This window comes from Molossus molossus, unplaced genomic scaffold (assembly GCF_014108415.1).
Source record: "Molossus molossus isolate mMolMol1 unplaced genomic scaffold, mMolMol1.p scaffold_m16_p_13, whole genome shotgun sequence".
NCBI classification, from domain to species: Eukaryota; Metazoa; Chordata; class Mammalia; order Chiroptera; family Molossidae; genus Molossus; species Molossus molossus.
Window position 1 is genome coordinate 3,753,025 of NW_023425348.1, and position 21,343 is coordinate 3,774,367.

A 21,343-nucleotide genomic window follows, 5' to 3' on the forward strand; every position below is an offset into this window, starting at 1 on the left:
GTGAATAAGCTGGTTAAAGTGCTGAATTTTATCAAGATGTCTCCTGAGTGTTCAAACCCCACTCACACTCCCTGGCAATGCTGGGTGACCTGTAAACCAGCACGAGGCTGAACCAGAGAATCCCCCGATGAGCAAACTTGTGTGGGAGGAGTTTAGAATTTAATTGTTTACCATTGGTTGTTGATATAAATGATGTGGGACATTGAACCAGAAATCGGATGACCTAATTTTAATATTTCCATCTAGCCTGTGTCCTTTTTAATGATTACAATTCCGATGAAGTGGAGGTTTTATAATCTGCCTGGTTTGGATTTGCAAAAAAAAGTGATTGACTGTCATTTACCAATTAATTTTGCTTATTTAGAAATAGTACTGTAGCATAATATTTATGCACATGGTATCTTATAATCACAATCTTGTGTATGTTTCTTCCATGTAGTTGTTTGACTGTTGTATTTCACAGCAATGGGTTTTTTCTGAGTTCACTGAGCTGTATGTCACTCTTAGGGGGTATCCTATCACTCTGCATCAGTAACGGACCCCACTCTCACGGCGGATGCTCTGGACAAAACCGTTGCACAGTTTGATAAGGTGGAAGACCTGCTCAAGCACTTCAGTCCCGAATCATGGCAAGAAGATCTGGAGAATCTGTACTTGGACACACCCCATTATCGAGGCCGGTCATACCATGACAGGAACTCAAAAGGTAAGAAACAGTGTTGTAGGTTCTTCAGAAGCAGATGAGTATTAATTGTAATCATAATCAGGGATGAGCAATGCAACCTATTTAATCCACTTAAATCAGATGATTATTGTCAGTCCATTATCACATATCTTTTTCACAGCACCTTGATATGATTTTCTGTGTTTTTCCCAAACCCTGCTGTTTGTGTGGGACTAAGAAAGGTTTGATTCAACCAAAGATATGTCATAGTTTGGAGCTAGAAGAGACCTCACAGAATTATTCCGATGAGCTTTGTGCTTCGAGGCAAGTAAGGTACTGTAAACAGTGGAGGTGACCAAAGTCAGGGGAGGTGAATAATTGGCCAAGGCCTGTGTGTCTGCTTAGCAGTGGAGAGGAAATGAGAATTATGGTCTCTTATCTCTAGTGGCAGCCTGTGCTTCTCTGGTGAATATTAACTTAGCCCAGGACCCGGTGTGTTGGTGGAGAGGCTCCTGGTAGAGCAATGGTCAACTGTACTCATTCAGTGTCCATTCTACAACATTTTTATGAGGGTCTACCATGTGCTTGGCATCCTGGGTGGTTCATAGGATGTCAATATCCCAAGGAAGAAGCAAAGAAGTCTGGGATAGTTTGGAGGTGGGTGAGGGCACACATTTCAATGGTAAGGTTCAGAAAGTATAATGAGAGGAGAAGAGAGGAACATATAGGCAGAGAAAACATGAGTTAAAACAATAATACTTAAACTCTTAAAAAACAAACATCCTAGTCCTATATCTGAGTGATATGAACTTGGGATGAGAATGTTCATTTGAATGTTTAACTGAAATTATTAAAGAAATAACTTACAATTTTCTCTTCTTGATTAAAACTATGATTTATAGTTATCGCCTTGCTTTATTTGATAAGATTTATATTAAAATTTTCTCTAAAAGTCTTATAAGGCTGGCTTTCATCATAGATGTGAAGGCATTTAGCTAAAATAGAGTTTATTTCCTATACTTTGTAATATCAGGAGTACTTTTAAGAACAGAACTTGGGCTACTTTAAAAGACAATGTTGCCCTGGCCAGTTTGGCTCAGCGATTAGAGTGTTGACCTGCGGTCCAGAGAGACTCGGGTTCGGTTCCCGCTAAAGCCACGTACCTCGGTTGCAGTTTGTCCCCGGCCCTGGTTGGGTTGTGCTGGTGGCAACCACTTGATGTGTCCCTTTCACGTGGATGTTTCTCTCTCTCTCCTCTCTCTCTCCCTCACACTCTATCTGAACAAAAATTGGAAAAATGTCCTCGGTGAGGATAAAAAAAAAAAAAAAATTTTTAAATAAATAAATAAAAGACAATGTTTCTGTTAAGCACAACCTATAAGAACATCTGGACCAAAACGACTAGTTTGTTAAGTCCTGCCTCAGTCTGCTGCTATGGTTTGAGTGATAATCTCACATACTTAAAATGCATACCTTAGGAGGTGCAGGAGTCACTGGCGGCCCTAATGTCACAGGGATGTTCCACATGCTCGTCACCCTGACTCACACTGCACCTCCCTGGGCCTCAGACTCCATTCAAGTCGCAGGACAGATTACTTTTCTGTAAGGTGTTGTTGTCTCTGGATCTCTGTTAGGTCAACTTAAAGGAAAGTAAAATATCTACGATGTTTTGAAAAGCTATTTAAAATGGTACTGAACAAAGAAATGATATAACAGGACTCTGTCATTACTATCTTAATCACTACAGCTATTCAAGTGTCAGCCCTTCCTATAGTATTTTTTTGGAAATACTATAATTTAAAAGTCACCTAAATCCATTACTTTTCCCCCCCAGGAATCGTGTTGCATTTGAGGCAGGGTATCTGAGCTTAAATCCTAACCCTGCCACTTGCAAGTCTTGTGATTTTTCATCGACCCTTCCCGGCCGGCTTCTCGTGGGCAGCGTGTATGATCCCGCTTCCTGGACTGTAGGTGCCAGAGAGGAACCCTGGCCCGGCCGTGTTTCAGAAAGGTCAGCTGCCAGCACTCAGAATGGGAACGTTTGCATCACTTCCCCCTGCAACCTTTCGTCCCCTTTGTCCTGCCCCGAACCCCACCACCCCAAAGTTCAGAGTACTCGGGAAAGCACCGCGTGGGGTCCTCCCACGGCACGGTTAGTGTACCCTAGAGGGGTACTCAATCCCAGGCTTGAGGGCAGCAACTCGGGCTTCGTGTAAATCACGAGAGGAGCACCCCCTGCCTGAGTCTCGAAGCCGGGCTGGCTGGTGCTGATGCTACTTCATGGCTCCCGGGGACTGAGCTTGACCACGAGAGGCGGCCCGTGGGGAGCCACCGTTCGGAGATCGGCAGCTGCATCTGCAGCACTTGTCAGTCTCCGACACACTTACACGCTCAGTTCATGTGTGTGGAATTGACGATATTGATAACCCAGCGTTCGTGTACTTCTAAAGTTTACAGAAACCCACGCCATAGACTAAGGAGTACAGCTGTGTTGTCTGCCTTTGCTCCAGCCAGGTGCCCGCGGTTGGCGCCTGGGCTCGTACACCACAAAGTGTGGGTTCCACCTCGGGGGGTCGGGGTGCCTGCGGGAGGCACCAGTCATGTCTCAGCATGTCTCTCCCCCCTCCCTTCCTTTCTCTCTAAAGTCAACAAACCTATCCTCAAGTGAGGATTTAAAAAAGAAGAAGAAGAATGCCTTTGGTTGCTGAAATAACCTTGTAGGAGCATTCAAGGTGACATTCTACTTTTTTCTGACAGAGTAAACATTTCTCTCCTTGTTAGCTTTGATTCCATTTCTTTTTTTTTTTATCCTCACTCCAGGACCTTTTTGCATTTATCTTTGGATAGAGCAGGAGGGAGAGAGGGAGGGGGAGAGAGAGAGAAACATCAATGAGAGAGACACATGGAGTGGTCGCCACCCACACGACCCCAACCAGGGCCCGGGACAAACTGCAACTGAGGTACGTGCCCCTGGCGGGAACCGAACCCAGGACTCTCCGATTGGCGGGCCAATGCTCTAACCACTGAGAAAACTGGCCAGGGCCAATTCTATTTCTTAATTTCTTGTTTAAAATGGTTCTGAGGCAGAGCTGTGCCATTTCATTTAACATGGGCAAGTCACCAGTCTGTGCTCGTGTAAATGTGCTCATATGATTGTTGATCGTCCCACTGATGCTGAACCTACATGTATCACAAAAGCAAAGGTGATACCAATAGGTGTCAAATAAAATGTGAACTTTATATGATCCATTAAAAGGTTTTCTATTATCCAAATGATAACTGTTAATGATGGTGTGCAGAAGCAAACACTATTTATAAATATCTGTTGAACATCCATTCCTCTGATTTGCCCAGACTAGTCAAAAGTGGCATTTTTCTTGATACCAAGGAGCAAGACTCTAAGATGACCCTTTATGGTCAAAGGGTCGAACACAGGCTTTAATAAACTCTAAAATAAAACACAAACACTGGTGGAGAACTTATGAATGAGGTAGAAACAGTTAATATTTAAAATTAAATTATATGCTTTGCTTCTGTTGTTTATCTGAAGGGAGAGTAGGCAACAGTGAGTTTTTAGGTCTCTTTAACAAAAGAGTTGAAAATGGGAAGGAAGAGGGCAGTAAAAATTTGGGGAGAGGAGGGAGAGAAAAGAGACAGATAACATTGCCAAGTACTGAAGCCAGAAATTCAGCACATAAGATCTACTTTTTAAAAATTCACAAGTAATAGATAAACTCCAACTTGTCTGTAAGTACTTCTGGACTAAAGATAATATTACAAGTTAATATGTTCAGCCTGGCCAGTGTGGCTCAGTGTACTGAGTTTGTCCCATGGACTGAGAGGTCCCAGTTCGATTCCTGGGCAGGGCACATGCCCGGGTTGCAGGCTCGATCCCCAGTAGGGGTGTGCAGGAGGCAGCCAATCGATGTTCTCTCTCATATCGATGTTTCTCTCTCTCTCTCTGTCTCTAAAAAAATCAATTAAAAAAGTTAATATGTTCAGCTTTCAGTGTTTCAGGGGGTAATGGAGAAAAGGGTAGTATGGATAATTGAAATCTGTAGATAACTGTAGTTCCAAAACCCATTTTTTTGCCAATGATTTCAACCTCATGCTTTCAACCTCAAAGCTGTTCAAAAGTTTTACAAAATTGTCTCAAGTTCAAGTCTTATTTCCTTACTCTGAAATTTCAAATATCACCACAGATGTGCACATAATTAGGTAAGAAAAATCATATGGCTTTCTACGAGCTATGCAGTTACCCTCTGAGTCACTGTATGACTGCTGACATTTAACTGAAACTGTTCTATGATAGCTTTCAAATACGTACCTTTAAACATAAGGGCAGTATTTATATATTCAAGATCATAGGCTAGAATTTGACATTTCTAAATTAAATGATTGGCCTTAAGTTCTACTAGACTGGACATCACTTGAGAAGCAATTTATAGGGATTAACAATGTTGTGAGATACGTTCTTTTACTTATTCCAGGAGAACTTGACTTTCCAGAATGACAGTGTCTGTAGCATAGAAAAATTCAACATATATAACAGCAAAGGGGAAGACTGCTTTCGCAGTTTGTGTTGTGATAAAAATATGGAGATAATTGTTGAGGTAGTCCATACGAATAGTTCTGAACTATAATTACTCTGAAAAAAAAAAAAAAAAGAGTTGCCATTTTTTGGCGCACATACCAAAATTCGCACGCACCCCTCTTTTAAAAAATCAGTGTTTTAGTATTGAGTAGAGCAAATATATTAATAGTAGTTGATTCCAAGTGATGGGGTTTGAAATATATAATTTGTACAGATTCTACGTGGTTAGATGTTGTTACTCTGAGACAGTTATTAACCCATTTCTGAGAATCTAATACCAATTATGTGATTTCTCTCTAAAATCTAAAACACTCAACTCTTTAATTTGCCAACTATTTATAGGTAAATAACTGGCATAATAAACTGATGATTAAATGAAATAAATGTGTTGAGTACCAAAGTGTATGAAATAGTTCTGAGTTCTCTTAGGTCAGAATACCTTTTATTTTTAAATTAGTCATTTACAGCTGTCTCTGTCATTCCCCTGGTTGCTAACCAAGAAGATATAAGTTTTGCTCTTTCAGTTGTGATGTAGACTGTGGTAAGTAATTTCAGAGCTTGTAAGATGAACATATTTTAGAAACACGCTAAAGCCACCACAAGCTGAGTGCTTGTAACATTATCTGGGTAAGAATTTGCAAAAAGCCCTCAGCCAACATTAGCGATGAATCAGGTCAGTCCGTCTTGAGATGTCATTCTTCTGTCATTATCTACGTGTGCGTGCAACAAACAGAGGCACTGGGCACATTATATCAGAATGGTTTTATTTTCTAATTTCTCATGTTGAATGAGGGCTAGCTTCACTGACTTTCCTGAACCGTGTGATATGCACCAAGTAAACACTTTCTTTATTAATATTAAATGTGTTTACCACAAAATTGCTAGAAGTAGCATAAAAGAAAGAATGCCGTAGTGGGAGGAGCATGGGCTTTGTAGTAGTGTAAACTTGGGATACAATTCTAACTCAGATCCTACGACTAGTGACCTTGAGGAGGTCACTCATTGATTCCAAGCCTCTGCTTTCTGCAGTGTGAGTGTCTCGAATTATAACCACTTTGAAAAGCTATGTTAGGATTAATAACAGCAGAGTGTATAACACCTCGTGGACCCTCAATAAATGATAGCTACTATTATTGCTTGAACACAGAAGTCTGCACAGAAGCAAGGTATTTCTGTGAACCCCTCTGCTCTGTTCCCTGGGAGGCTCTAAGATACTAATCAGTAATCTGGAGAACCTCCTACAGAGTATACAAATATGGTCAGATTTAAGTATCTGTATAATCAATATACTCATTAAAAGTTTACAAAATGATTGCCAAGGACTAAACTTTTCTATGATACTATTTACCCAGAAACATTCTGGTACCATTTTGCTCACTGGATGTTTCCTTTACAAACCTTTCCTTTCTATGCTGTAGGCACAGTTTATGACCCATAGGATATGTAGGTATCTAGAGTCCCCGCTCACTCTGTTTTCCAGAAAGCCTCACTAAAAAGGTAGTTGTCTATCATGTTGCACATCTATGAGGGCACAGGCATGACAACATTTGAAGAAAATCTCAGTGCAGGGACAAGGATCCCCTCCCACTACTGTGCAGCCTTCTCCTGGTTGAGGTTGTCCATCATTGTGGTATTCTAACCTCACTTTCATAATCACAGTCATTCCTCCAATCTAGGCCTGTGATTCAAATGCAAATTGATTAGAAAAATCCATTTGGAGGTGGAAAACCTTAAGTAGCTGTTAGCGTCTGGGTGGGCAAACGCGCCTTTTCCATGACGGTCGCTCTTGTTGAAGATGAATGGGTTTGCCTTGTGGAGCCTGTGCCTGTGTTTTCTGTGAAGCACTGGGGAACCCCCAGCACCTTCTCTCTCATGACCCAAATGGACTTACGGAGAAAGTGCACCTTCCTGGAGCACAAGCTCGTGCTGAAACTGCTGGTGGTGGGAGATCTGGTTCACTGAGAGTCTTTACTTGCATAAGACTATTTTAAGTCCTATTAACTCAAACTAAACACACACGATCACTGCCTTCTGACATTTAGATCAAGGTGGGCATGCCCTTCCTTTTCTTAGTGATCATCGATTGCAGAACCTCGGCTATTTGGGTGATTCTATTCTTACCCTTACCTCACTGATCTGTTTTACTCATGTCAACATTACCTATTGAGAGCTAGGATTTGGACCTATGCTTTAAACACGCTTAACTCATTCTATCTTAATCAATTCCTTAGCAAGAGAGTATTCTTACTCCCATTTTACATGGTAAAATAAACAAATTCAGAAACTTTCTGTGTAGAGGACCATGACATTAATCTGGGTTTGTTGGCTGCATCTCCCATACTGTGGGAAACTCATTGGTGTTTAAAGTTCAGAGACTTGTCTAATGAGAAGAAGAGGGACGTTTAGGATCTCCTTGATTCTTGTCTTCTCCTAACTTGTTTTCTCATTTTCATTTCATAGATGTATTTCATACTCCTCCCCAGGTCATGAGTTCCTAGAGTTCAGAGGATTATCGTATGATGGTGGAGGCTGCTTTCACGCCTAATTCAGTGCCTTGCAGACATTCCTGAACTCATCCGTTCATTTTCAACAAATATTTACCAAATGCCCACTGTATGTCCAGTGACTTTAGACAAGTCACTTCACTTCTGCATCTTAGTTCCCACTATCAAGTGGGATGGAGTTTCTAAGGCAATTTAGGGGGTTCAGTGATACTGGAGTTGATGAAAGCAGGTCCCACAGTGCCAGGCACACAGTGGGGACTCGATGAATTTCCACTCACTCCTTGCTTAACAATGTTTTCAAACCCCGAAAACTAGGAATTATCTGATTGGGAACTTTTTAAATGATTTACGTTGATTTCTATAAATATAAATGGTAAATGTTACCATTCTTTAAAAATTAAACCAACAAATGAAGTCATGGAATTCGGGATTTTAAGTTTGAAATATCTTGATATTCCTTCGTTAAAAGTTATAATATAATTGTTCTTTCCAGATTTACTTGCACTTCTAAATTAGGGTTGAAATGTGAAAACAGTTTTCACAATTATGTGCTGATTTATAGAAAAAGGAATCAGAAAATTACAGTGAGGTTGTAATGTCTGTAAAGATGAAAACTTCTCCTGGAGAATTGACGAACCTTGAAAAAAGGCTGAGATCACCCTAGTTGCTTAATATAAACGTACTACAATTATTTATATATTCCCTTTACCTCCCAGCTCCACCCAAAACACCATAAATCTAGTGTTGTAACTTCAAAGTCAAAATCTGAGCACTTTACGTGACAGATTGTGACATTATTTTTAATTTGGCAAAGGACATATTCCTGAGCAGCTTGAGCTATGTGAGAGGGACCAGCCTTTCTGATGCGTCCTCTGGCCTGTTGGGCACTGCTTGTAGGTCCCTTGGGTCTCGGCACAATCATCTTGGTTCATACCTAATACCGCCAGTAGTTTGATTTATTCAGATAGTAGCTATTGAGGACCTATTCCTTGCAAAGAAAATTTAGATTGCTTAGTAGAGCTATAAATGGCTGAGACTTCCTCTGATCTTTTTTTTTTTATGTTTTTTTTTTTTTATCCTCATCCAAGGATATGTGTTTGTTTTTTGCAGTTATTTTCAGAAAGAGAGGAAGGGAAAGAGTCAGAAACATCAATGTGAGAGAAAAATATTGATCTGTTGTCTTCGTATGTGCCCTGACTGGGGATCAAACCCGCAACCTTTTGCTGTATGAGATGACACTCCAACTAACTGGGCCTCCTGCCCATGGCTCTCTAATCTTGATTTTAAGTTTCTGGGTTTTCGTTCAGAGTCACAAAAGATAGGCATTTAAAGAAAATCAGAAACACTTGTCTTACAGGTACATAATGACTTCAGTTTTCTACACTGGATTTCATTGATTGTATCAAATATTCTAAAATGGCCCATGTGGGTAGACTACAAAGACTGTTTCATTCACCAGTCCCCTGCTTCTCATCGTTGAGACCAAGTGGTTTTTAGAAGAGGTGGCCTTAAATGGCCTACATTGGTCCTTCCAGCAGGCAGAGCACTGGAAGAGGGGCAAAAAGATGGTTAACTCTTTGCTTCCTAGAACCTTACAGTTTAGTGGAACAGACACATCTAAATAAAGAAGATGATAAAACAAAATGAAGATCATGAATAGACAAAGGTCTCTTGAGTTCAGGTGAAAAAGATGAAATACATTATATTGCTCAATATAAAAGAAAACAACATGCTCTCTTACATTTGCCTGGTTTATTAGTCAGAACATGGTTCACTCACTTCCAGTAGAATTCAATAGATGTGCGTGCACAGGAGCACGTGCCTGGATATATGTAGTGGACAGCATCTTGAAAATGACAGGTGAGTGCCTATCAGCTCACCTAAGCAGCCAGGTATTCGGACAGCAGTGGCCTCCAGGGGTGGCCCCAACATGGCTCATGGGAGGTGCTCTTTGCACCCTCCTTCAGATCTTCAGACTGGGGCTCGTAAGTACAAGAGGCATGAAAAAGCCTGGGATCAAACTCTGGCCCTACCACCTACTGATTGTGTGGTTTTGGACAACTTTTGTTCTCAACCTTCCCTCAACTAGAAAAATAAGGGCAATAGTGGTATGTAATTCATTGCATTTATGGGGCTTTCATGCAATCATACATGAGCAGAACTTTTCATGTTTCCTGGTACTTAGGAATATAGGTGGCCAGGATCTGACTCTCCTTTCTCCCACACCTAAGCCTTAACAGATTAGAAACTGAACAAGGGTGTGCCTTCTCCAATACACCATTGCCTCCCACATTCCCACCCCGGGGCTCAGAGCCCTTATCACAGCCCAGGAGACGTCTGTGACTGGGCGGTGCGAGGCCCGCTGCAAATAGAAGGGTGCTCCCACGCGCTGTGCGGGGCCCACATTGGATCAACGTGTCCAGAGGAAGCTTTGGAGACGGTGACACCACCTCAGCCTTGCCAACCTCAGTGCATAGCCCCCAAGCTTAACTGACACTAAAGAGCCGTGAAAAGGCAAGAAGACTCCAATTCAAAAGAACAGCAAAAGAGGAATTATAACATGATGCACCCCTGGATGAACTGGGGAAATTACATAAAATTAATGGGCCCTTGAATTAAATCTGGAACATCCTTATAATGTTCTGCCATGGAGACTGAAGCAGGACAGGGAAAGGCAGCCCTTCTCCCTGGGTTTGTACCTCTTGGCTTCCTCCTTCCCAGCAGGCTCACAGAGTCCCCTTCCCACGAAGTGCCACCAGAGCTTCAGTGCATAGCCGCTCAGCCCAGCCGGGGTCTGGCTTCCTGCTCTGCTGCCTGCTAATCAGTCTCCTTGACTGGAAACTCAATACCCCTGCTGAGCGGCTGCAATCTTGCTTTGAAGTTATTTGCATCCAGTCCGAAGAACCTTTTAGTTCTAGTTCTAAATTGAGTGCCTCGGTGGTTTCCATCCCCTGATAAGCAGGGCAGCTGGATTCTACAGCAGTCACACTGGCCTCGGTTCTTAGTCACATCAGGGAGTTGATGCACGAGACTGACAGCCTGGGAAATCTGTCCGCAGCGGGTGGGAAACGCAAGGAACCGGTGCTAGTCAGTAAACTGGAACAATGTGCAGAGCTGTGTTTTAAGACAGGTAAGACATACATACCTTATTCTGGTTTGTTGAGGGCACTTTGGGGTTTGGCTACATTCCTATAGGGGACACATACTGTAATTTGGCTTGGATACATTCTGGAGATAAGGATATAGCCATTCAGCACCCCAGTCCTAGTCCAACGGCCTACAAAAGAGCTTGATACAGCACGAGATGGGGTGCCCTTCCTTCAGCTGCTGGGTGCCTACAATTCTACTTGTTATAACAAAGATTACGGAGCAAAAGGGGAAAGGGTTTTGATTCCAGTTTTCCCACTTACCTTTCACTTTGGGTCAGGAACAAGGAAAAGGAGTCACAGGTGCCTACCGGAGGGCGGAAGTAGGGAGAATCGATACTCCCGCCTACTCCTCTCTGCCTCCCCGCACGTCACACCCCCTTCTTGCTAATTGCACCTCTTTACTCTGCTATGCTAGATGAAATATCGTCCCATTATCACAAGCGGCAGATTTGGCCTCTGCATCAGCCCTGTCCACAGGCCCGGTGATGCACAGGCCAGCATCAGCGTTTATCTCAGGGTGACACTTGTAATGGATGATTGCTGCACTTCTTAATCCATTTATGTAATCCTGCCTGCTTTGCTTGCAGTTATTTGCAAGGCTTTAGCAGATAAAAATGGTTCCTTTCCCAAGACACAGTTCATTCAATTTAAATCTGGATTGATTATAGCTAAACTTAGGACGTCTTTACAAAGGAAACAGAAAAAAAAAAAAAAAAACAGCAGTAAATTATGCACAGCAATTATTTAGCACTTATTCAGTCCCCACCATGTCCTGAGCTGAGCATATAACCCTGGGGAATAGCCCCTGCCCTTGAGAACCAGGGCGTAGTTGCACATATGAAAGGCACTCGGGCCAGGGCACCAATCCAAGAACCATTTAATTCTTTATTCAAGGGGTCATGCAGCCATCTGGCCAGTCTTTCAGCTGATTTCATGGGGTTAAGAGGACTCTTCACCCACTAGTGCCTTGTTTTGGTTTCCCTCAGATGGATTTTACTGACAGCATCCTTAGCCTTTGACCTCCACCCCAAAAGAGCTCTCTTTACTGCCCGTCAAGCGGTTTTGGTTGAGGACTAGGACTTGGGGCTAGAGTCCAGAGTCAGCCTGATGACTCCTGTGGCGGCCTCTCTGGTGGCAGGGGAGATGCACTAGCAAAGGGGGTGGGACCTGTGTGGACAAGGCACTTTCTTCTGAGAACAAAGTCATGAATGTGCTCACCGCTCGGAGGATCCGGATGTCAAGTGGATGATTAGATGGATTTTGAGACCACTAATTAAAATGTATTTGATATAATATAATAATACAAATGTAATTCTTATACATGTTTGTGACTGAAGCATGAGAAGGTAGGGTGGTGCTCCTGTTCACAGAAGCCCAGTAGCCGTCCCCTTGGGCAATCATGTATGTGGAGTAAAGGCCAAAAGAAAGAAATAGAAAAGAAAGGCCTGAATTTTTTCATTGTAAGTTTTGATCACCTGACTTTAAAAGGAAAATATGCAGGAGAAACCGAAAGGAATAATAATAAACAGCCATGCACACTAGATTCAATCCTTCAAATACTGCTGCGAAATAGGTATACTATTTGCATTTTATAGATGCAGAAGCAGTCGTTCAGAGCAGTTAAGTAACTTTCTAACTAAAAGGAGGTGCAGCCATGATATGAAGGCAGCGGCCACTTTACCACGGAGCCCAAGAATCTAACCACTAAGTCATCCTGCTCTCTGGACCCAGTGCACCAATATCATCATATTCACAACCGAGAAAATACCATTTCTTCTGACGATTTGGTTAACCTGTGATTTGAAATCAGCTAAAACCTTTTTCTTTCTCATATTTACTTGTAAAATTTCATTGCCAATTAAATATTTTAGAATGATGGTCCTCCTAATGTGTGCCTGATATAATTCAAATTATATTTAAGTAATAGCTTAGAGTCAGGATTTATTTAGAATCAAGGAGATAAAGGCAATTATTTTAAATTTCTGATTATTTTTCCCCCCTCAGGACACTATTTTTTTTTTTTTTTTGTATTAAAAAAATGATACAAGAAAATTTGAGCCAACATAGAGATTTAGCCAAGTTTTTGAGTTTTTTTGTATTTATTTGTTGTTGCTTTTTTTTTTTTTTTTTTTAGAAGGGCAGAGAGGATCCAAAGAAAATTTAGACTTTCACCCCTGGGTTTGGAGTAGTAACTGAGGCCCAAGGACATGTTCAGCGCCTGGGTCAGGCCGTCCTCACAGCATCTCCCGCCCTCCCACCACACGTGCGGAGGTGTGCCTCCAGGAGCGCGGCTCACGCAGTGTGTTTCTTACAGTTGACCTGGACAGGCTCAACGACGATGTCAAGCGGTACAGCTGCACGCCCAGGAACTACTCGGTGAACGTGAGAGAGGAGCTGAAGCTGAGCAGCGTGGTCTTCTTCCCCCGCTGCCTCCTGGTGCAGCGCTGCGGGGGGAACTGTGGCTGCGGCAGCGCCGGCTGGAAGTCCTGCAGGTGCAGTTCGGGGAAGACTGTGAAAAAGTACCACGAGGTATGTCGCTCTCCAGTGTCTCCGCTGTGGTGCCTCAGGTGGCGGTCTCCGCTGCAAAGGCAGGAATCTGGGTGCTGGACGGCAGGACCACTGCTCACAGTCTTCAGGTCGTTCACTGCCCAGGGGCACCCAGCCAGGGGGATGACTGGGAGCTGAAATCATACTTGTGCTGACTGTGTCGCGCTAAATGCCCTGGGGGGATCTAAGTTCGTCCTGAAGAAGGGACTCCCTTTTCTAACCCTCCTAATATACCCGGTAGGTTGACAACAGCCTTGTTAGAATAAGTGTATGAGCAAATGGACGGTGGCGTAATTTCGGAGCTTACTTGCCTCCTTGTGGAAATGTGGTGGTATTTATTTACAGAGTCTGACTGCAAAATCCAGGTTCCCTTCAGAAGATGCTAAGAGCCAAACTTTAATTCAATTAAGTCATTAAAATCAAACAGTGTAAAGATAGCAAAAGATTTGTCAGAAAATATGCATTGTCAGAAAATTTCTCATTCTGTAAACATAAAAGTATTTTTCCTTTAGAAATACCAATTTTTTCCTAAATACTACTGACTGCTACCTAGGGAACCAGCTCTGAAATTATGAAAAAATAAATACAAATAATAAAAGACATATGAAGAACAAAAATTTGAGAGAGCAGTAACCTTTAATAATAATTATAGTAACAAACACTCCTGAGAATTTAGTATGTGCCAGATATTATTATAAGTAGTCATTAACTCACTTAGCAGTTTCTCAACACCGCTGTAAAGGTGGGGAGGGGGAAATGCTATTTTTATTATCTTTTTATAGGAAAGTAAACTGAGGCCTAAGAAGACCAGTAAGTTGACCAGTGCTACATGGTTGATAAATCACAGAGCCCAGACCTACACTCTGATCAACTGGTTCCAGAATCGGTTCTTATTAATAGTAACACTGTGCTCTCTCTTTTAAAGTACACAGGCTGAGAAACATCAGAAGAGCAGGAGGGGGGAGGGAAGGAAGAGATAAACCAAAGAACTTATATTCATGTATGTGTAACCAATGGACATAGACAATGCTGGGGGTGCTGGGGGTGGGGTGGGATCGGGAGGAGGGTGTCAATGGGGAAAAAGAAGAAACATCTGTAACAAAAATAAATTAATAAAAGAAAAAACTGCCCTGGCCAGTTTTCTCAGTGGTTAGAGCATTGGCCTGTGGACCAAAGAGTCCCAGGTTCAATTCCAGCCAAGGGCACGTACCTTGGTTGTGGTTCGTCCCTGGCCCTGGTTGGGGTCATGCAGGTGGTAACCAGTCGATGTATCTCTCTCATCTCTCTCTCTCTCTCTCTCTCTCTCTCTCTCTCTCTCTCTCTCCCCCTCTCCCCCTCCTTCCCTCCCACTCTGTCTAAAGATAAATGTAAAAATATATATATATATCCCCAGGTTAGGATTAAAAAAAGAAAAAATAAATAAAAGAAAAAACTATAAAAAAACAAAAAGGTACAAACTTCCAGTTATAAGATTAAGTTCTAGGGGTATAATAATGTACAACATGATGACTACAGTTGTCATTGCTGTATGGTATATATGAAAGTTGTTAAGAGAGCAAATCTGAAAAAATTGTTTACCTTTTTTGTATCTGCATGAGAGGATGAATGTTACCTAAACTTATCATGGTAATGATTTCATGACATATATAAGTCAAACCACTTTACTGTACACTTTAAACTTATATGCTGTCAATTATATCTCAATAAAACTGAAAAAAATTTTTTTTAAATAAAATAAAATATATAGCATTTTATTGAGCATTAAAGAGTAGACTTGGGGGAATTCGAGTGGCTCCTGACGTTGACAGCAGCTTTGTTACTGCCCTGCTATGGGAGCATGTATAAGTCGCTCAAGTTTAGAGACTCAGTTTTCACATGTGTGAAATGGGACTAAGGAAATATATCGGATAATCCCTTACAGCGTGGTTCTGGGGATCAAATAATATACTGCATATGAAATGTGTTTTTTAAAATGTGAAGCATCAAACAGAAATGTGTTTAAAAATATAAACTGAAATGTGAAGCGAACAGTATTGCTAGGAAGTACTGTTTGGGTTGGTTTTTACCCGTATCCACCAAAACAAAACAATAGGTGCTGCTCCCTAAATAAAACCTCCAGCCTTGTAATCCGCCTTGTTATCCTGAAAACAATAAAACAGTAATAATACGTTAGGAGCTAACTCCCGAGTTGAATTTCTTGGCTAGGTCATAAGTGGTGTTTTCCGCTGGGAAAGGCAGGAAGTCGTGGCCTGAGCATGCCCACCTCCGACGGGAAGGCACCTTCTGCAGACCTTCTTAGAACACACTCCTTTGGTCACAGAATTTCTTACACCACCCCACAGTTGTCAAAGGGAAAAACAAGCCCTCACATCCAGAGAATGCTGTCGTCTGTGTTCATTGTGTTTTATTTTTGTACGACCTGATGAACTTCAGATTGGACAGTGTTCTTGAGGTCAAGAACCTGAATTTTGGACGTTTAGTTAAAACTGAAAGATGAGTGCAGAATGCAGTGATCAGGTTAGAGTTAACATAATCTAGGGCGTGACAAGGTCCCTGCCTCAGCGTGACGGAGGCAAAGCCTCTGACGTTTTGGAGCGTGCGGGGTTCCCATCTTGTCTCCGCTCAGACACAAGGTGCGGCTGGGCTTGGGGAGTTAAAGGTACGCGCAACAGGACTCTCGCCTCCCTGATGGGGTCCTTTTCTTAGTTCCTTTCTTGTTTCTGTCCACGATAGCTGTTACCTGTAAATTCCTGTAAACAATTAATATCTAGAAGGGGAAGCCCTTGATGCCTGTTCAGTCACACACACAGGTCAAAAATCTTGGCATCTTTGAAACTGCTGTCTGAAGCATCTCTTCGAAATGTGTCATAATATTTTCACTTCTAGGAGTCTGCAGAGCTCTGTACAAAATCACCCTGCCAAGCGCCGAAGGAAGGGACAAGAGCATCAATCACTCAGTCAGCCACCACACAAAGCTCCGGCCGTTTCCCCTGAACCCCTAAAATACCCTGGGATATGTCACAGCGATCCCTGCCCAGCGCCCGCAGGAAGGAGCAAAGTCTTGTTCCATTTCCAGAAGTGGGGGTCGCTGGGGCTAGGCTCATTAGGGGCAAATCCTCACCCTTTGTTCTATTGGTTCTGTGTCTGTACTCTTGACTCAGAAATGAAAGCCCAGGTTCCTCAGCCCCTGGTTATAATTGATGAGATGGGAAATGAGTCTGTGAGAGATGAGCCCCTTCAGGGTGACTGGAACTCATCACCTAAGCAGGCCAGTGTGACTCTCCACAAATACTTCAGTGCTCAGCGTTTAAGGAATAAAACTGAGAAATTATAAAGCTCCTAATGAAGCTAATCTCATTGCTTTGTTCACAGGTTATGCATTTCTCCTGTAGGGGTTTTAGCCTTCTTCACTGTGCAGTACAATGTTGGCATTTTTATTACTTTTTGTTCTCAAAAGTTTGTAGGTCTCCTATTATTTTTTCTTTTCCCTAACAACTATGTTATGCATCTTAGAATATATAGGATAAAAAAGATACCTTAGCCCTGCTAGGGTAGCTCAGTGGATTGAGCGTTGTCCCATGGACTGCGAGGTCCCCGTTCGATTCCCAGGTTGCAGGCTCAATTCCCACTAGGGGGTGTGCAGGAGGCAGCTGATCCATGTTTCTCTCTCACACGATGTTTCTCTCTCTGTCTCTCAAAAGTCATTAAAAACATTTCTTTTAAAAAGATACCTTAGGTAGTGCCTTTTAGGTAAGGAAGGTTCCAGAACATATGTTATGTAGACAGCGGATACTATATATCAGTTCTCATCTTCCCTTGAAAATGCAGAGTGAAGGAGTAGGAGATTCCCTAGAAATACGGTGACCTTTTTTTAGTATTTACTGTTTATCATCATTTGGTCTTCTGTGTCCATTCAGTCAACCAATAAAAACTTAGGAAGCACCCTGGCCGGTTTGGCTCGGCGGTTGGAGCGTCGGCCTGTGGTCCAGAGAGACCCGGGTTCGGTTCCCACTAAGGGTGCGTATCTCAGTTGCAGTTTGTCCCTGGCACTCGATGGATCGCGCAGGTGGCAGCCACTCAATGTGTCCCTTTCACGTCGATGTTTCTCTCTTTCTCTCTCCCCCTCCCACTCTATCTGAACAAAAAATGGAAAAACGTCCTCGGGTGAGGAATAAATAAATAAATATATAAATAAATAAAAACTTAGGAAGCAGCAGAGAGAGAAAGATAAAAATTAATTTTCTTTGCCCTTTCTCTCAGATTTTGTCACAGAGCTGATATGACCCCTACACTAGTAGAACATTCTGTGGTGATGGGGCTGTTCTCCTCCGCACTGTCCAGCGTGCTCATCACGAGTGGTTCTAGGGCACCTGATATTTGCGTGAGGCACAGAAGCAGCCTCATTTTCATTGTATTTACCTTTAACTAACTTTCATGTAATGGCTAACAGCAACTACAGTGAACACACAAGCCTGTTTCTGACATATACATCTTCCAGAATCATTCTTGTCTCTGCACACAACTAAAAATGACTTTACAGGACTTTTTGTATTTTAATGTAGAATTTGATATCAAAAATCGCTATTACAGTTTGAGTTGGAGATACAGACAGATATTTATATAGGAATCAAAATATCAGAGGTAATAACATGTTGAGCTTCAGACTTGAGCTAAAAGAAGAATACTTTCCGGTTTTACATGCTTTAAGTATCTGTTATTGAAACAAATTTAGCTAAAATTGTAAATTAAAACCGAGAAGACAGAAAAGCATTTTTTCAGAGTTTCTACTCTATGGTTAAGGCAGAGAGATTTGGGGTTTTGATATAACTGATAACAAAAGTCTAGTAAATCTCTTCCATTCTTTTTCCGGAACTATCATTTCTAAGTTTATGTATAGTCCCCTGATACTTTCCTTTTCTTCCTCTTTGACTGAAAGCTGAGATGGCTCTTTCAGGCTGTTTCTGTGCTTCCTGGGAGAGGCAGGGCAGTAGGGCCAGACAACCGTGTGAACAGATGAGAGGGCCATGGATTCCGGTCCCAGCTCTGCTGCAGGGAGGCAGCCTAGGGCCAGGCAAGTGAGACCTCCCAGGGCCTCAGCTTCCGCCCTGAGAACCTACAATGCCAAGTTCCCAGACGGACCTGAAATACATGATATCCATTAACTGTTACACTCTTTTCTAGCCCCCAAAGCTCATCTTACTGAAATTGTGTAAGGAATATAAACAAATTGCTGGTTGAAGTGCTAAGTTAATGCAAAAGAATACAGATATGAGCTGGAGCAGTTAATGTGTATAGAAAAGTTAATTCACTCATCATAATAACACCTGTGCTGCTGACCTCCTGGGGATGCTGAGTGAACAAAAGCATCTCAAGACTATAAAGCACAAAACAGATGTGAGTGGAATTTTCTGAGAGTCTGTCTGGCTTCCTCAGCTCGGAGCCCTGACAACTCACCTACTGAGTGAATGGACCACTCAGAAGTCCTACGAAAGGTGCACGTTCTCTCCTGTCCAGATCCAGCTTCCCATCAGGCCTTCCAGCCAAAAGTTAGCGACCCTTCTTGGGCCATGGAACTCCTCAGGTGGCCGAGACCTGTCTGTGTCATGAATGATTCTCAGTGCCAATGCCAGGCTCGAAACCTGGTGCCCAGCTAGGCTTCCGTCGTCTTTTCTGCAGTGGGCAGGCTGAACATGTAGACACAATTCTCTAAAGCACTGTCGAAATCGCTTGACTACTGAGTTTTGTAAAGGTGGGGACTACCCCTAAGTACACCGATAGTGATCCCAGGGTGCTCCCGGAAACCTCTGTTCAAAGTAAATGTCTACAGATGTCAAGATTGCATTTTTAAATTTTATGAGAGATTTATAGGCCCTCACTGTAACCTCAGCCTTTGGTTACCTCACACTTAGTCAACAAAACGTTGTTGAACTTTTTGTCACTTGTGTCTTTTTTATTGAATGATGTGTTTTGTGATATATTATCGGTTTTTCCACTACAAGTTCACCTCTGCTGGTAACTTGCCTGTGAGTGGAGCCGTTACCCTGGTAGAAAATAATGTTACCCCTTGTCAAAGTAGTCACTTAGATTTCAGAAAAGTTGACTACCAGCCCTTAAAGTGATAACTCTCTGCACATTTTTGTATAGTCTGTAAGCATGAATGAAGTCAGAATGGAAACAAAAATGTGAAGTGGTTTCTTTATTTCTTAAGAAGAGAAACCGTATGTGTACTGAGCGGTGATTGCTTTAGCAGTTGGGTAGAATTTGAAATAAACTCCTAATGATTCAGGTTTATACATTGCATTTGTCTTGAAATATGTACTTGTCTTCCTGTGTCAGCCATTGATTTGAGAACTGTTACAAGGCCTTAACAACCTTTTTTTTTAATGTTCCCAATAAACAAAAACCCAACTTAGCAGACAGCTTTTCTGCCTGGTATTGTTTTATTAGTGCAATAGCTTTATGGCCGTGACTCATTCGGTGGTTTATTGGAACTGTGGTTAAATATTTCTGCGATATGGTGATTTGCAAACGGAGCGTTTTTGGCTTTGTGTAGTGGTATGAAAACTGCCACCCGGCCCCGTCATTCTCCCTGTGGTAAAAGTTAGGTGTCCCTGGCTGCCCGGGGTCCTCCAGGAGGCGAAGAGGCTGAGAGCCCTCTTTCCACCCTAGGTGATAAGACATGGCCGGCTGCTCGTCAGTGAATTTGTATTTCAGTGTGTGCTTGCAGCGGTGAGTCATCACTCAGTAAATAGGAAATCATTTTGTGATGGTTCCTATTAGCAAGTGTCCAACAGTGGCTGTAATTAATTCAATGGTTCCTTCCCTTTAACGGTGGCCAGATAACCTGTAACTCGCCAGTGTGCTTTCTCAGATAAAGGCTTTTCATTTTTCCTTTAACTTTCCGCCGTCTCTCAGATCAGCTTTGCGCTCTTCCTCCTCTCAGTGCTGTGTACCTGAACTTAAGACTATTATATGGTCTGAAAGCTCTGGACGTCAGTGCTGGGCTCAGCCAGCAAAGCAGTCCAATCTCCACTTTGTTCAAACAGCGCCTTCCTGTCTTGTCTGGGAAAGTGTCTGCCAATTCATTTTTCTCTTCTTATCAGCAAAACACATATACTCTGTGCTCACATTGCTTAATATAAAACACAGGGAAAGTCCCCGAGCAGTCAGGAAAGGCGCTAGAAAAACTGCCCAGGCTCTGCTTCGTCCCAAAGCACACTCTTTTGTTTGCCATCAAATGAAAAAGCAAATCACCAGAGCGCTGGTTTTACCGGCGCCGCTCATTACAACGTATCCTTGGCTTTCCCGATGGCCTTCTTTAAACAGAGAATATTTATCATATGCTCATCTTCTTAGAAATCATTGATCTCCCCTGCATCTTCCAGCTCCCAAATCTGGTTTCCATGCAGACAGTCTTGGACAGCAGCAGCCAGTTCATGTTGGCAAAGCTGTAGGACCCCAGCCTCGAACCCCTTGTTAGGAACTCTGACCAAATAGGGCACAGTATGGCTTTCCTATCTGTCACGGGCAGGGCTGTTGAATACCTCGGAAGGTAAGTAATACATTCTTCAACCATGGCTTCTTTTGCTTATTTTTCCACAGAAAAGCAACATCTTTTCTTTTCTATACTTACCCAATAGGAGAGAACATGGGAACAATGGGCAAATGTCAATGTAACTCTGCTCTCAGTACCTTGTTATTGTTGTTGTTGTTGTTGTTGTTGTTAATCCTTACCCAAGGATATTTTTCCATTGATTTTTAGAGAGAGTGGAAAGGAGGGCGGGGGCAGGGGGAGGGAGAAAGAGAGACAGAGAGAAATATCAGTGTGGGAGAGACACGTCGATTGGTTGTCTCCTGCACACCCCTCAACCAAGACTGAGATCGA

General features: G+C 42.5%; 1 protein-coding gene across 1 annotated transcript in view; it reads left to right on the forward strand.

The window, feature by feature from the left end:
- PDGFD (platelet derived growth factor D) overlaps positions 1-21,343 on the forward strand; it is a 279,190-nt gene that overhangs the window by 253,190 nt on the left and 4,657 nt on the right. Inside the window, exons 5-6 of the mRNA XM_036260183.1 lie at positions 508-706; positions 13,226-13,440. Coding sequence (XP_036116076.1) covers positions 508-706; positions 13,226-13,440 — 414 coding nt within the window. The remainder of the gene's footprint in view (positions 1-507; positions 707-13,225; positions 13,441-21,343) is intronic.